Here is a 14200-nt window from a genome sequence, read left to right as displayed (position 1 = left end):
TGTCTGGTAACATTTCTTATGAGATTCATCTTCATGTTTCACCCTGTAATTGTCTAGAGGATATAAAGTTATGGAACTGATGCTTAGACCAGATTTTGTTAAGTTGTAATGTGAAGAAAGTTCATCCTCCCCTCCCCTATTTTTTCTCAATTGTTTTGTTTGGTAAAAAATAACTAATGCCTTTGTCGATTTGGGAAAAAACATATATCATGTCAAAGTGCCTACCTCCTTAAGACAATGATTGACAACCCAGATCTCTTGCCAGCAGAATGTAAATGGGGTTGCCAGCGCAGTGAGAGATATGTTAGTAGTGCCTACTGTATATCAGTTCAGACGCCCCATCTACACAAAGGCTGCTGGCCATCTAAGTACGGTGGACCCCAGGGGTCAGACACACTTATTTATCTCCTGGAGTAGAATAGGCAGGACTTTAATCATCATCACAATAGTCCTGAATCCAATTAAGACTTCTGATGAGTCCTTTATTTTTATTTGTTTATTTTACTTTTGTACTTTTTACCCCTTTTTCACCCCAATTGGTAGTTACTGTCTTGTCCCATTACTGCAACTCCCGTACGGACTCGGGAGAGGCGAAGGTCGAGAGCCATGCGTCCTCTGAAACATGACCCTGCCAAGCCGCGCTGCTTCTTGACACACTGCTCGCTTAACCCGGAAGCCAGCCGCACCAATTTGTCAGAGGAAACACTGTACAACTGGTCGACCGTGTCAGCGTGCATGCTCCCGGCCCACCACAAGGAGTCGCTAGAGTGTGATGGGACAAGGACATTCCGGCCAGCCAAACCCTCCCCTAACCAATATTCCACAACTTCTCAGCCTTATATTCATTATCTCCAGCACCATACCAGTGTATGAAAATTGTCATTTGGAAGAGCATGGAATAATCATGATGTTGTGGTTCTTCTTAATCATAATTGGTTTGTATATGTATAACAGTTGGTGATATGTGTCGTTCAACTTGAAATATGGGTGTTTCACTTTGAGTAACTCCTTGTTTGGCTCCTGAATGTTAAAGCAATGCAACTAAGATCCCTGCAACATTCATTTCTCAGCCTCTTTGTGTTATTTTTCTGTTTCCATCTCTTGTCGTTCCACTAATTAATCCGGACATTTCTTTGTTTTTATTTTGATTCTCTCTCCATCCAATCGGTCTCAAGGCCCTTCAGCAGTAAATTGTCCCTTGGCTGTGAAAAGTAGCAAGATTTTCAAATCCTTATATAATTTACATTCTATAAATGGGTCTCTGAGCTCCACAATTTGGGCAGAACTATTACACCCTCGTGGCCATGTGAAAACAGATGACATCTGGCAGCAAGAGTCTCTTGGCTGCAAGGCTTTCTGGGAGGAAAGTGTTTAAATGCCGTGTTAATGACAGCTTCATTTATTTTAGAAAGTTTGTTTTGTCTGTTAATGGATTTTCAGGTAATTTCAACTGACAACCTTGACCTCACCCAGACACAACACTTGATTATTTGGCCAAATTCCATGTGAAATGGAAATATTCCTGCATATGTACATTGGACAAATATCAAATCCAACAAAAACCTTGCCGCCGGCCAATGCTGTCTGCTCTGACACACAAACAAAATGTTCAAATATATACTGAACAAAAATATAAACGCAACATGTAAAGTGTTTCATGAGCTGAAATAGAAGATCACCGAATTTTCCATACGAACAAAAAGCTTATTTCTTATTAAACTGTATGATCATTACACAGGTGCACCTTGTGCTGGGGACAATAAAAGGCCACTTTAAAATGTGCAGTTTTGTCACACAACACAATGCCACAGATGTATCAAGTTTTGAGCGTGCAATTGGCATGCTGACTGCAGGAATGTCCAACAGAGCTGTTGCCAGATAATTTAATGTTCATTTCTCTACCATAAGCCACCTCCAACGTTGTTTTAGAGAATTTGGCAGTACGTCCGACCGGCCTCACAACTGCATACCACGTGTAACCATGCCAGCCCAGGACTTCCACATCCGGCTTCTTCACCTGTGGGATCGGCTGAGACCAGCCACTCAGACAGCTGATGAAACTGAGGAATATTTATTTAATGAAGCCCTTTTCTGGGGAAAAACTCATTCTGATTGGCTGGGCCTGGCTCCCCAGTGGGTGGACCTGGCTCCCAAGTGGGTGGACTTACGCCCTCACAGGCCCACCCATGGCTGCACCCCTGCCCAGTCATGTGAAATCCATAGATTAGGGCCTAATTAATTTATTTCAATTGACTGATTTCCTTATATGAACTGTAACTCAGTAAAATCGTTGAAATTGTTGCATGTTGCGTTTATATTTTTGTTCCGTATAGATTGATACATAGATTGAACTTTGCTGTAACTCCAAATCCCTCATGGTACCAAGATAAATCCAGTAAACATAATTTTGCTGATCACTTCAGGCAATTACTGCTTATCACACTGCACAGTTTTAATGGCAACTGGGCCACTCTCTTTCAGGCCCATGCCCCCTGGTGGACCCTAATATAGCTCCAGACCAAAAGACAGAGGACAACAGAGGACATCCAATTTCAACGGTCTTTGTGTCAAAAGCCAAATACCTCCTCATAGCCTATTTCTCATTCTGCCATTTGTCTTCTTTTGGTGCTCTCTGGTTTTGTTGAAGTTGGAAGTAGGGGATGTCTGCGTCACAGATGGTTTCTCATAGGCTTGAAAGGCGAGCCTAGTGATCCCAGTGCCTTGAAATGATAACAGTAAAGCATGTCGTGGATTGCTACTGTACTTGACATTGTGGAACGATGGCTGTATATCAAAGAATCCAAGGAAACCATGTTTGTTCTCCATAAATCTTGAATGAAGAATAAGCTCTTGTCTTATTAAGAAAATGTCACTTCATTGCTTTGACGAAGTCAGCAATTCTCTTCATAGAGACATTCTGTACTTGTTATGACTGCTGTTTTCTGCAATATGTATCTTGTTGATTATATGGATGTGGCTCCTTAGAAGAACAAAAGTGTAGCTTATAGAGCAAAATCAACTGTGCAGGAAACCATTACGTTTTTGATAGGTGCAGGTTTGTGCTGAGTATGTATTTTCCCCATGCTAGTGCTCTTCGAAGCGGTGATATCCAGAAGAAAATGTCTTCAAACGGGCCCCTGAAGGACACTTAATGTCATAGGGGCCTCTGGATAAAGTTTTAATAGAGTCACAGAGAACCCTTACGAAAAAAGATTGCAGTCAGAGTGCAGTATAACTGCAGTAGACTGGAGTATAACTGCAGTTAGAGTGCATTATAAGTGCAGTATGCTGCAAATACTGAATCCAAAATAATTTTGCAGTGTAACTGCAGTTAGAGTGCAATATAACTGCAGTACACTGCAAATATTCTGCAATTATTGCATCCAAAATACCACAGTCGACTGCAGTTACTGCACTTTTACTGCAGTTTCAAAACTGCAATCTTTTTTTATAAGGGAAGCATTGACCTCTGACCTGTGAAGGACATATAAAACTGGCTATTATGGAGAGGAACTGGATTATGTTTACTGCCTTTGAGGAGGCTTGTATGGGGCCATATGTTAATTTTCCAGTGCCAATCCTAATCCAGGGAGTATGGTACATTTTTGTTGTGATAAATGGGGTTGATATACTCCATTTTAGCATTGCTTGCACTGATCTGTCTCATATCTCGCAAAGACTAATGGGATAGATCTAAATAAGTTTGGCTACAATGTGGTGTCTAACATTAGAAAATATTACCTAGGTGACATCGTCTGCTGAACCCCATTTCTGCCTCAAAGCTGTCTGAATTAATCGTGGAGCAGTATTTCTGAAGTTTAACAATGGGCACGAAAGCTAGCATACATCTGTTCAATATTAGCTTGCTAGCTGAGCCAGTCACTGAAACGGTGCTGCTAACCACCCGGCTAATTTTACAAATTATTTTGCTAGTTGTTTTATTAGAAAATGGCTAAGAACTCAAAACCTGAAGCTGGCTAGCAAGTCCACCTCAGCAACAATGTTATTCAGGTGCAGGAATGTTAGATTAGTATTTTACTTTTAAGATAACCTTCATTGAAGTTTGTGGTTACTACTGGTTCTGGATCTGAGGCGAGAGATTGTCCGCCATCTCTTTTTTTGTTTTGGTCAAGGCTTGGACTTACTAGTTACAAGTTAGCGATTGTGGAGAAACATGCTGAGTTATGGACTGATTTCTGATAACAGTCCCTCCTAATTTTGGAGCTGTATGTCTACCACTTCAGTGTAATTTAAGCAAGCTTTTATGTCAGTAAAGATAGAGCTAGCTAGCTAACTAGCTATGTCAGAAAGCTAGCTAAACAGTTAGCTAAGCAGCTGATTAAGTTACTGCACTGGCGACCGACTTCCTTGCACAGAATTTGTGCAGGAGATAGACACCGCTTTGATAATTTTTTTCTCAAAATTGAAACTATTAAATCACTGTCACAACGTGTTTAATCATTTAGTATAAACGCAACATGCAACAATTTCAAAGATTTTACTGAGTTATAGTTCATACAAGGAAATCAGTCAATTGAAATAAATTCATTAGGCCCTAATCTATGGACATCACATGACTGGGAATACTGATATGCATCTGTTGGTCACAGATACCTTTAAAAAAAGGTAGGGGTGTGACCACCAATTTGCCTCATGCAGTGCAACACATCTTCTCATAGAGTTGATCAGGCTGTTGATTGTGGCCTGTGGAATGTTGTCCCACTCCTCCTCAGTGGCTGTGCGAAGTTGCTAGATATTGGCGGGAACAAGCCGAGCCAGAGCATCCCAAATATGCTCAATTGGTGACATGTCTGGTGAGTATGCAGGCCATGGAAGAACTGGGACATTTTCAGCTTCCAGGAATTGTGTATAGATCCGTGAGGACATGGAGCTGTGCATTATCATGCGGAAACATGAGGTGATGGCGGTGGATGAATGGCACGACAATGGGCCTCAGGCTCTCGCCACGGTATCTCTGTGCATTCAAATGGCCATTGATAAAATGCAGTTGTGTTCGTTGTCCGTAGCTTATACCTGCCCATATCACAACCCCTCCGCCACCATGGGGCACTCTGTTCACAACGTTGACATCAGCAAACTGCTCGCCCACATGACGCCATACACATGGTCTGCGGTTGTGAGGCCGGTTGGACGTACTACAAAATTCTCTAAAATGATGTTGAAGGCAGCTTATGGTAGAGAAATTACCATTAAATTATCTGGCAACAACTGCTGGTGAGAATTCCTGCAGTCAGCATGCCAATTGCTCCCTCAAAACTTGATACATCTGTGGCACTGTGTTGTGTGACAAAACTGCACATTTTAAAGTGGCGTTTTATTGTCCCCAGCACAAGGTGCACCTGTGTAATGATCATGCAGTTTAATCAGCTTCTTGATATGCCACACCTGTCAGGTGGATAGATTATCTTGGCAAAGGAGAAATGCTCACTTCAGGGATGTAAACAAATTTGTGCACAAAATTTTAGAGAAATAAGCTTTTTGTGCTTCTGGAACATTTCTGTGATCTTTTATTTCAGCTCATGAAACATGGGACCAACACTTTACATGTTGCACTTATATTTTTGTTTAGTGTAGCTAGCTAGTTATTCTGCCTATTTCATGGAGAGTCATACGAGAGCGCAGTGATATAAAAAAAAATTGTAACTATGTTTTCATTGTTAAATGGCTGATGCTCGGGAATATTTATTTTTGAATATGAGTTCCACGTCCTACAAGACACGTCGCTTGAAGGACAATGGTTGCGTTGGAGGGACGCCACCTGTCGGAAGACAATGCCATTGTAGTGGTTGGTTGTCAAGATGCCGTAGGGCTTCTGTGGTTAGAGGGCTAGTTGTATGTGTGTGTGTGTTTACCAGCCCTCAAGTGCTTGCTTTGCTAACCGTCCTGGCCTTCGTCCATCTGTCTCCAGTTACCGCCTGACCCTGTGAGATTGGCATGTGCCTGTATTTCTTGCTGAATGCTCTGTGTGTGTCTAAAGGCTTCTCTATAAGGGGCCTGCGGGGCTTCTGGTGCTTAGGCAGGACCAGTGCCAGAACGAATCAGTTGGAAGGTTATATTATTTTAAAAATTCATGGGACCTCCTATGTCTGCACGTGCTGCACACATAAAAAAAGATATATATAGAACAGCTGGGCCTCAACAGACCCCCCCCTTCAAGCTAATTCCATACTATTTTTGTCCAGACAGCATCAGATACATGGGCTACACATACTGAGACAGAGGGGCGCTGTTTTGCTCGCTTGGATGATTTATGTGAGATTGATGGGTCTTTCGGTCAAATCAATTATCAATATTTAAATATTTGGACGGGCAAGGAGGTACGATAGGGCGGGCCAGGCCCCCTAAGCCCCACTCATAACGCCGGCCCTGGGCTTAGGCAGAGCTCTTCCACCACAATATACTGTACTTTACTATTAAACAGTGATTACACTGATTTGTCATTTCTCACCCACAGATGTTGATGAGTGTCAGGTCTACAATGGGGGCTGCCAGCACCGATGCGTCAACACCAGGGGCTCGTACTACTGCGAATGCAACCTGGGCACCCGTCTGCATACAGATGGCCGAACTTGCATCGGTAAGATCCGAGGGGAGGGTGTGGAGGGGTCACCTATGGTCATGGACGGTTCACATAAGGTCAACTGAAGTCAGGGGTGAAGGGGTCAGGGTTGAGGGAGGTTTGGGCTGAAACAGGTGGATCTGGTCCAACGTACTGGATGTATTCAGTTGTTGCCCTCACCGTCTGGAAGCTAGGCTATGGGAGAAGCTGGGTCTCACATCACAGCAGGGAAAGAGTGGTCTCCACCTTCTGCTTGTGTCAAAAGGGGGAATCAAAGAGTCTGTTGTGCTGGCAGCAGACAAGCTTTCCCACTGTTTCTCTCTCTCTCTCACATACGTGTGCACGCGCACGCACACTCTCTCGCTCTCATATAGATCTCCTCTCTTTTCCTCTGTGAGTTCCAGTGCTGTATCAGAAAGCTTATTTTCATTCATGGCTATGGCACACAACAACAGCGTGTCAGGATAACTCTCTCTCTGATTGATTAGGGCGTTACCGCACAGCGGGCACAGATGTAAATTCAACGTCCATTCCACATTGGTTCAACGTAATTTAATTGAAATGACGTGGAAACAACGTTGATTCAACCAGTGTGTGCTCAGTGGGTGGGAAGCCCTGAGGCCTGTTGAAACACAATTGACTTTGACCAGAGCCGGTCTGGATGAAATGTTAGTGTGCCTGTTATTTTTCAATGAGTTATTACCACAGAGATGGGAATCCATTCATATTGTTGACGTTTTTAATACTCCAAATGTGCGCCAAATTACACTACCTCAGTTGGTGAATATAATTCCGCAGAGTGATGATTTAGAGTGCAGGTGGCCAACCCCTTTTCCTGGAGAGCTACTGGGTGTGCAGGCTTTTGTTCCAGCCCGGCACTAACATACCTGGTTCAAGGTCCTGCAGCTATTTAGTAGAATCAGGTGTGTTACTGTTAAAGCTGGGCTGGAACAAAATGTACACCCCTTGTAGCTCTCCAGGGTTGGCCACCCCCAATGCTGTCCTCTTAGCTCAACTACAAAGACTTTCAACCACATTGCTTTTCCTTTTCACCATTGAAGCGGCAGACCATGTGCTTCGACACACGCACTAATCTTAGATTCACTTTAGTCTTATGCACAGCAACTGTGTGCAGTCCAAAAGCGCGGAATCAATCAAGTTATTTATTTCGATTTTAATCAGGCTGCTTTGATGGCACGGAAACCTCTGATGGCATGATGTGTCAAACAAACCGTCTCATCCTTATCACGCTGTTTTTCACCAGGCCTAGTTTTCCTCCTTTAAATGAAAGGCAGCTGACGAACTCAAGGATGCTCCAAACAGTAGAAAAACATAAGACATCCTTAATAAACTGTGTGATATGGCTTACTGAAAAAGATATGACTGACAACTCCCTTAGTGTGATCCTACTTCAAAAAAATGTAAATGAAAGACTCACTCTTGATAATGCTCAATTTCCTTTCAATTAAATTCTCTCTTTCCCTGAAAGAAATGTGTAGACCTATGTAAGTAGTCTCAACTGTCCCCTAGCATCCCCAGATGAACCAAGCCAGCCAGAGAAGCATGTCTCTCTCCCCCTTCACACCAGAGTGCTCTGGAGCCTCCCTCCACTAAGAGCTCTGTTCCTGTGATTCCTCCTGAAACCAGGAGCAAGTACTATAGAAGCTAACTGGAGACAGTCAGTCTCATCTGATCTTAGCAAAGTCAAAAGAGCCAACTCATCCATCATTAGGAAAATTATCATTGTTCTTTGAGAATAAGTGAAACTTGCACCAATGCTGTATGCCTACCTGGCTCAGATATTGGTTATATGGAGTGTTGATTGATTTACTAACAATGGAGAGCAAATGGGCAATCTAACTGTCAAAGCAAGCCTGTCGGCTGAATCATGTTGGCTTCCCGGGGCACGTTGCCAGTCAGGGGAAGACCTGATACTTTCCACTGACGATCTCACAGCTTTCCTCCATAAACATAGGCCCTGTCCAGAAACAACCCATTGCCCCTATACCACTCTAGGTACTTTAGTAGATCTGACAGGACTGGATAGGTGTAAGCAATATTGCAAGTTCCACCTAGAGGGCAAGGTTAAGCAACTACCATCTTGCTAATATCTATCCATTCCTGTCAGATATACATAAGGTTCCAATGGCCTAGGGGTTAGTGGCAGGGGTTGTTTCTGTACAAGGTCGACTGCAAAGAGCCACGTAAGTACCCCCTGCTGTCCGCACGCTTATTGGCTGTTTTGGTTTTGAAACTGGGACTCCCTTTTCTGAGTTCATCCAAATGAAAATGGAGCAGCTACTTCTCATAAAGCGATACAGTTCACCTTGGGTTAGCATAAATCAAATGTTTGAAATGATCTTGTGGTGTCTTGCTCTTTGTGAGAAAACATATAGACAAACACTTGCTCCTGCTGTCAGAGAAAGTAGACCTACTGTAATGTTCATACCAATTACTAGTCGTTGTTAGGGCCAGGAGTTTATCCTGCTCTCATGAAAAACTCTGGGCCTGTGTCAATGTAAATAATCTGAACCAAAAACAAAAGTGGTCAAAATGTCTGTCTGCATTAGACTTTGAGAGCACATGATAATCAATCAACTACAGTGCTATGAAAAAGTATATGCCCCCTTTCTAATTTTCTCTACTTTTACATATTTGTGATACTGAATGTTATCAGATCTTCAACCAAAACCTAATATTAGATAAAGGCATTACTGGACCATGTCGTCCAAAAAGTTATACTTTTGAATCATCTGTCCATAGAATGTTCTTCCAAGAGTCTTGATGATCATCCAGGTGCTTTTTGGCAAACTTGAGTCAACTTTTTGGACGAGATGGGTCCCATTATGCCTGGCGAAAACCAAACACTGCATTCCACAGTAAGAACATCATACCAAAGGTCAAGCATGGTGGTGGTGATGTGATGGTTTGGGGATGCTTTGCTGCCTCAGGACCTGGACGACTTGCCTTAATAGAAGGAACCATGAATTCTGCTCTGCTATACATCACCTTGTTGATCTAATTGTTGATCTATTGTCTCTCTCTGTGTGTTTGTCTCCAGCCGTCCGCTCCTGTGCCGTCAGCAATGGAAGCTGTGAGCAGGACTGCGTGCAGCTGTCCCCTGCTCACTACCAGTGTCGCTGCAGACCCAACTATCAGCTTGCAGAGGACGGCAAACACTGCAAGTGTAAGTGCCGCTAGACGGCCATAAAAACAACACTCCTCCATACAGACCTTCTCCAGATCCTTCAGTTTTCGGGGCTGTCACTGGGCAATACGGACTTTCAGCTCCCTCCAAAGATTTTCTATTGGGTTCAGGTCTGGAGACTGGCTAGGCCACTCCAGGACCTTGAGATGCTTCTTACGGAGCCATTCCTTAGTTGCCCTGGCTGTGTGTTTCGGGTCGTTGTCATGCTGGAAGACCCAGCCACGACCCATCTTCAATGCTCTTACTGAGGGAAGGAGGTTGTTGGCCAAGATCTCGCGATACATGGCCCCATCCATCCTCCCCTCAATACGGTGCAGTCGTCCTGTCCCCTTTGCAGAAAAGCATCCCCAAAGAATTATGTTTCCACCTCCATGCTTCACGGTTGGGATGGTTTCCTTGGGGTTGTACTCATCCTTCTTCTTCCTCCAAACACGGCGAGTGGAGTTTAGACCAAAAAGCTCTATTTTTGTCTCATCAGACCACATTACCTTCTCCCATTCCTCCTCTGGATCATCCAGATGGTCATTGGCAAACTTCAGACGGGCCTGGACATGCGCTGGCTTGAGCAGGGGGACCAGGATTTTAATCCATGACGGCGTAGTGTGTTACTAATGGTTTTCTTTGAGACTGTGGTCCCAGCTCTCTTCAGGTCATTGACCAGGTCCTGCCGTGTAGTTCTGGGCTGATCCCTCACCTTCCTCATGATCATTGATGCCCCACGAGGTGAGATCTTGCATGGAGCCCCAGACCGAGTGTGATTGACCGTCATCTTGAACTTCTTCCATTTTCTAATAATTGCGCCAACAGTTGTTGCCTTCTCACCAAGCTGCCTGCCTATTGTCCTGTAGCCCATCCCAGCCTTGTGCAGGTCTATAATTTTATCCCTGATGTCCTTACACAGCTCTCTGGTCTTGGCCATTGTGGAGAGGTTGGAGTCTGTTTGATTGAGTGTGTGGACAGGAGTCTTTTATACAGGTAACGAGTTCAAACAGGTGCAGTTAATACAGGTAATGAGTGGAGAACAGGAGGGCTTCTTAAAGAAAAACTAACAGGCTGTGAGAGCCGGAATTCTTACTGGTTGGTAGGTGATCAAATACTTATGTCATGCAATAAAATGCAAATTAAAATTATTTAAAAATCATACAATGTGATTTTCGGGATTTTTGTTTTAGATTCCGTCTCTCACAGTTGAAGTGTACCTATGATAAAATACAAATTACAGACCTCTACATGCTTTGTAAGTAGGAAAACCTGCAAAATCGGCAGTGTATCAAATAATTGTTCTCCCCACTGTATATGTTCTGTGGTTGACTGATAGCAATGATCCACCATGATGTGTCGTATTACACTAGTGTTGTCGTAAATTATGTAATCAATGTTACTGCACTGTTGTGCCTAAACATTATAGTGGATGTGGGTGTGCACGCAATTTCTCAGTCCATCCTTGGGCTTAAATCTCCATGCAGCACAAACTTTTTTGTCTTTGTTTGCCATGTCGGGGGTGAGGTGAAATAACAAAATGCTGACTGTGCTGGCTGTGTTGGCTGTGTTGACTGTGCCGACTGTGTTGACTGTGTTTGCTTTTCGGACTGTGCTTCGACAGCTCACTTCCTGTCTGTTTGTCTGTCTGTCTTGTCGTGGGGCTGAATAAACCTGATGCAATTACATGACTATAACTCCATCCTGGTGTTTTCCTTACCAACTCCACATTATTTTCTCAAACAAGGCTCACGAAAACCGTGGACAAACACTGCATACTCATAAAAGTAGCACTTTAAACAAACTCAAATGCACATGTGGCCATTGTGGTTTCCCATGCCCATTTGGTATGACCCCATATAGGGGTTTGGCAGCCATGGCCCGGGATAAATTTGAAACGTACTTAAAGGCTGGAGACTGCACCGATTCTGTCCAACGATACTGTACTTACTAGCTTGTGTTAATGACTACTAGGCCAAACTGTAGCACCCAGATTTCCTCCTTCTACAGATATAATAGATAGAGGATACAGCTGTGCTGGAGTGGTTGGCTTCAGATATCGTGCCTGGCAGTCGTCAGTCCTTACCCAAAGTCCATTGGCAGCGCAGATCCTTTGACTTCAGATGGTTCTTATTGTGGTCGACACGTAGATCTCAGATATATCATGTCGTATTTTATATATCAAGACATATGGACATATTTAATATTCTTGGAATTTCACATTTTCACATCAAAAGAAAAAAGGCACTTGGAGAGATGTCGATGCTATTTTAGATCCAATAGGATTGAAGTTATATTTAAATGGTTTTGATACCAGACATGCATTAGGCCAATTTTAGCACTGAATGGGGGAAAAATACAATTATATAAATGTAGTAGGATGTAATACAGAGATTGCAGCTGTTTTGGAGTGTGCACTGTAGTACCTCTAGATGTTAAATTACTGTGCACTTTGGCAGGCTTTGAAATTTCTCGTCTTGTATCCGACTCCAAGGTCTGAAAGAGAGACCAGTTCGAGCAGGCCGTCATCGCCTTGGCGACCTCTGACCAATGGTCTGTCTGGCCAGCAGAATGACTGGTAAATCCAATTGACATGAGGCTTACCAGAGGTCCGCTGTTACCATGGTTACTGAACCACGATCCAAAAGCAAAATATAGGAACGCATGAAATAGTTATCCACCTAGTGTGGATTTCAAACAAACCCGCATTGTGAAAAAGTAACATTGTTACTGCTGTATCCATTCTATCTTTGGGCAGATGTGGACATCTCGTACCTTTACTGATTTTCTGTCCCTTTACAATGTTTCCTGCTTAGCTAGATGTGCACTGTCTAACATCGTCTTCCATACATCAACAACTAGCTACCAGAAAATTAAAAAAATTAAAATCCCTAATTTCTAGTAAGTGGAGCTCCTTGGAAATTCACCTCTCAGGGGTGCAGACATGGAAGTAATTATGGCCTTTTCTGCACAGAGAAAGTAATCACACCCCCATTTAACCCCATTACCCTCTTACTCCCTCAAATCCACAGGGGAGAAGGGCTAGCAAGAGCATATGAAGTGTGTGTGTGTGTTTCTGTCTGTCTGTCTGTGTGTGTGTGTGTGTGTGTGTGTGTATGTGTGTGTGTGTGTGTGTGTGTGTGTGTGTGTGTGTGTGTGTGTTATGCATATGTCCCTGTCAGTCAGAGAGAGAGAAGGGCTGACGAACATATTATGAAGTGTGTGTGTGTTTCTGTCTGTTTGTGTGTGTGTGTGTGTACTCATCCCATGTAACTGTATTTCAGTAAGAAGCCCCTGTGCAGACAGAAATGGGGGCTGTATGCACACCTGCAAGAATGACGGATGGAGAGCTCAGTGCAACTGTCTTCCTGGATACACACTGGCACAGGATGGCAAAAACTGTGAAGGTAAATATCCATAATTTACTAAATTAATTTGATTGGTTATGGATTATGGTGATGGTGGTGGTGATGATGATTTTGATGATAATGTTAAAAAGCAAGTAGTTGAAAGTTGTGTGTGTCCCCCAGACATCGATGAGTGTGAGACAGGCCAAGCTGCTTGTGCCCACGGTTGCCATAACACCCAGGGCTCCTTCACCTGTGTCTGTAACCCAGCATACGAGCTGGGTGCCGACGGCAGGAAATGCTATCGTGAGTCAACTCCCATTCTCTCTGTCAACTAAAATGTTCTCTCAGTCAACTTCCATTCACTCTGTCAACTCTCATTCACTCAGTCAACTGCCATTCACTCTCAGTCAACTCCCATTCACCCTCAGTCAACTCACATTCTCTCTCAGTCAACTCACATTCTCTCTGTCAACTCACATTCACTCTGCCAACTCTTATTCACTCTCAGTCAACTCCCAATCTCTCTCAGTCAACTCTCATGCAGGTTTGAAGGTCTGCGCAGATCAGCAGAACTTCACAATGCAACGATAATCCTATATTCTTGGCATTTGGCCATATTTCTCTCTCTTAAGGAATCGAGATGGAGATTGTGAATGGTTGTGAGACTGCCAACGGAGGCTGTTCCCAAAAGTGCCAACAGTCCACCCTCGGACCTGTCTGCAGCTGTCACCATGGTTACCACCTGGACGATGACCTCAGGACATGTGTGGGTGAGCAAAAAGCAGTTTGATCGATATGGAGTGATTTTATTTGCCAATAATTTAGAATTTTACATTAATTCAAAATTATTTAATTCAATTCAAAAATTGACACTAAAATCTCTACATAGACAGACTTGTCAACAACGGCTGTGTATGTTTCAGACTTGGACGAGTGTGAGGCGGGAAGCTCATGCTGCGAGCAGGACTGTACCAACTATCCCGGGGGTTACGAATGCTACTGCGGGGCTGGCTACCGTCTCAATTCGGATGGGTGTGGCTGTGATGGTACGGTCTATTAAGCAACATAATCTCCTTGATCAAA

General features: G+C 43.5%; 1 protein-coding gene across 1 annotated transcript in view; it reads left to right on the top strand.

Moving 5' to 3' along the window:
- Positions 1-14200, top strand: part of LOC311147419 (uncharacterized protein) — a gene marked incomplete at its 5' end in the record, with an annotated part of 75282 nt that overhangs the window by 12320 nt on the left and 48762 nt on the right. Inside the window, 6 exons of the mRNA XM_084184121.1 lie at positions 6476-6598; positions 9642-9767; positions 13052-13174; positions 13298-13420; positions 13750-13887; positions 14041-14163. Of these exons, the coding sequence (XP_084040247.1) occupies positions 6476-6598; positions 9642-9767; positions 13052-13174; positions 13298-13420; positions 13750-13887; positions 14041-14163 (756 nt within the window). The remainder of the gene's footprint in view (positions 1-6475; positions 6599-9641; positions 9768-13051; positions 13175-13297; positions 13421-13749; positions 13888-14040; positions 14164-14200) is intronic.

This window comes from Coregonus lavaretus (assembly GCF_964263955.1).
Source record: "Coregonus lavaretus genome assembly, chromosome: 20".
Lineage (NCBI taxonomy): Eukaryota > Metazoa > Chordata > Actinopteri > Salmoniformes > Salmonidae > Coregonus > Coregonus lavaretus.
Note: the sequence above shows the minus strand (reverse complement) of the source record. Positions and strands in the feature narration are given on the sequence as shown.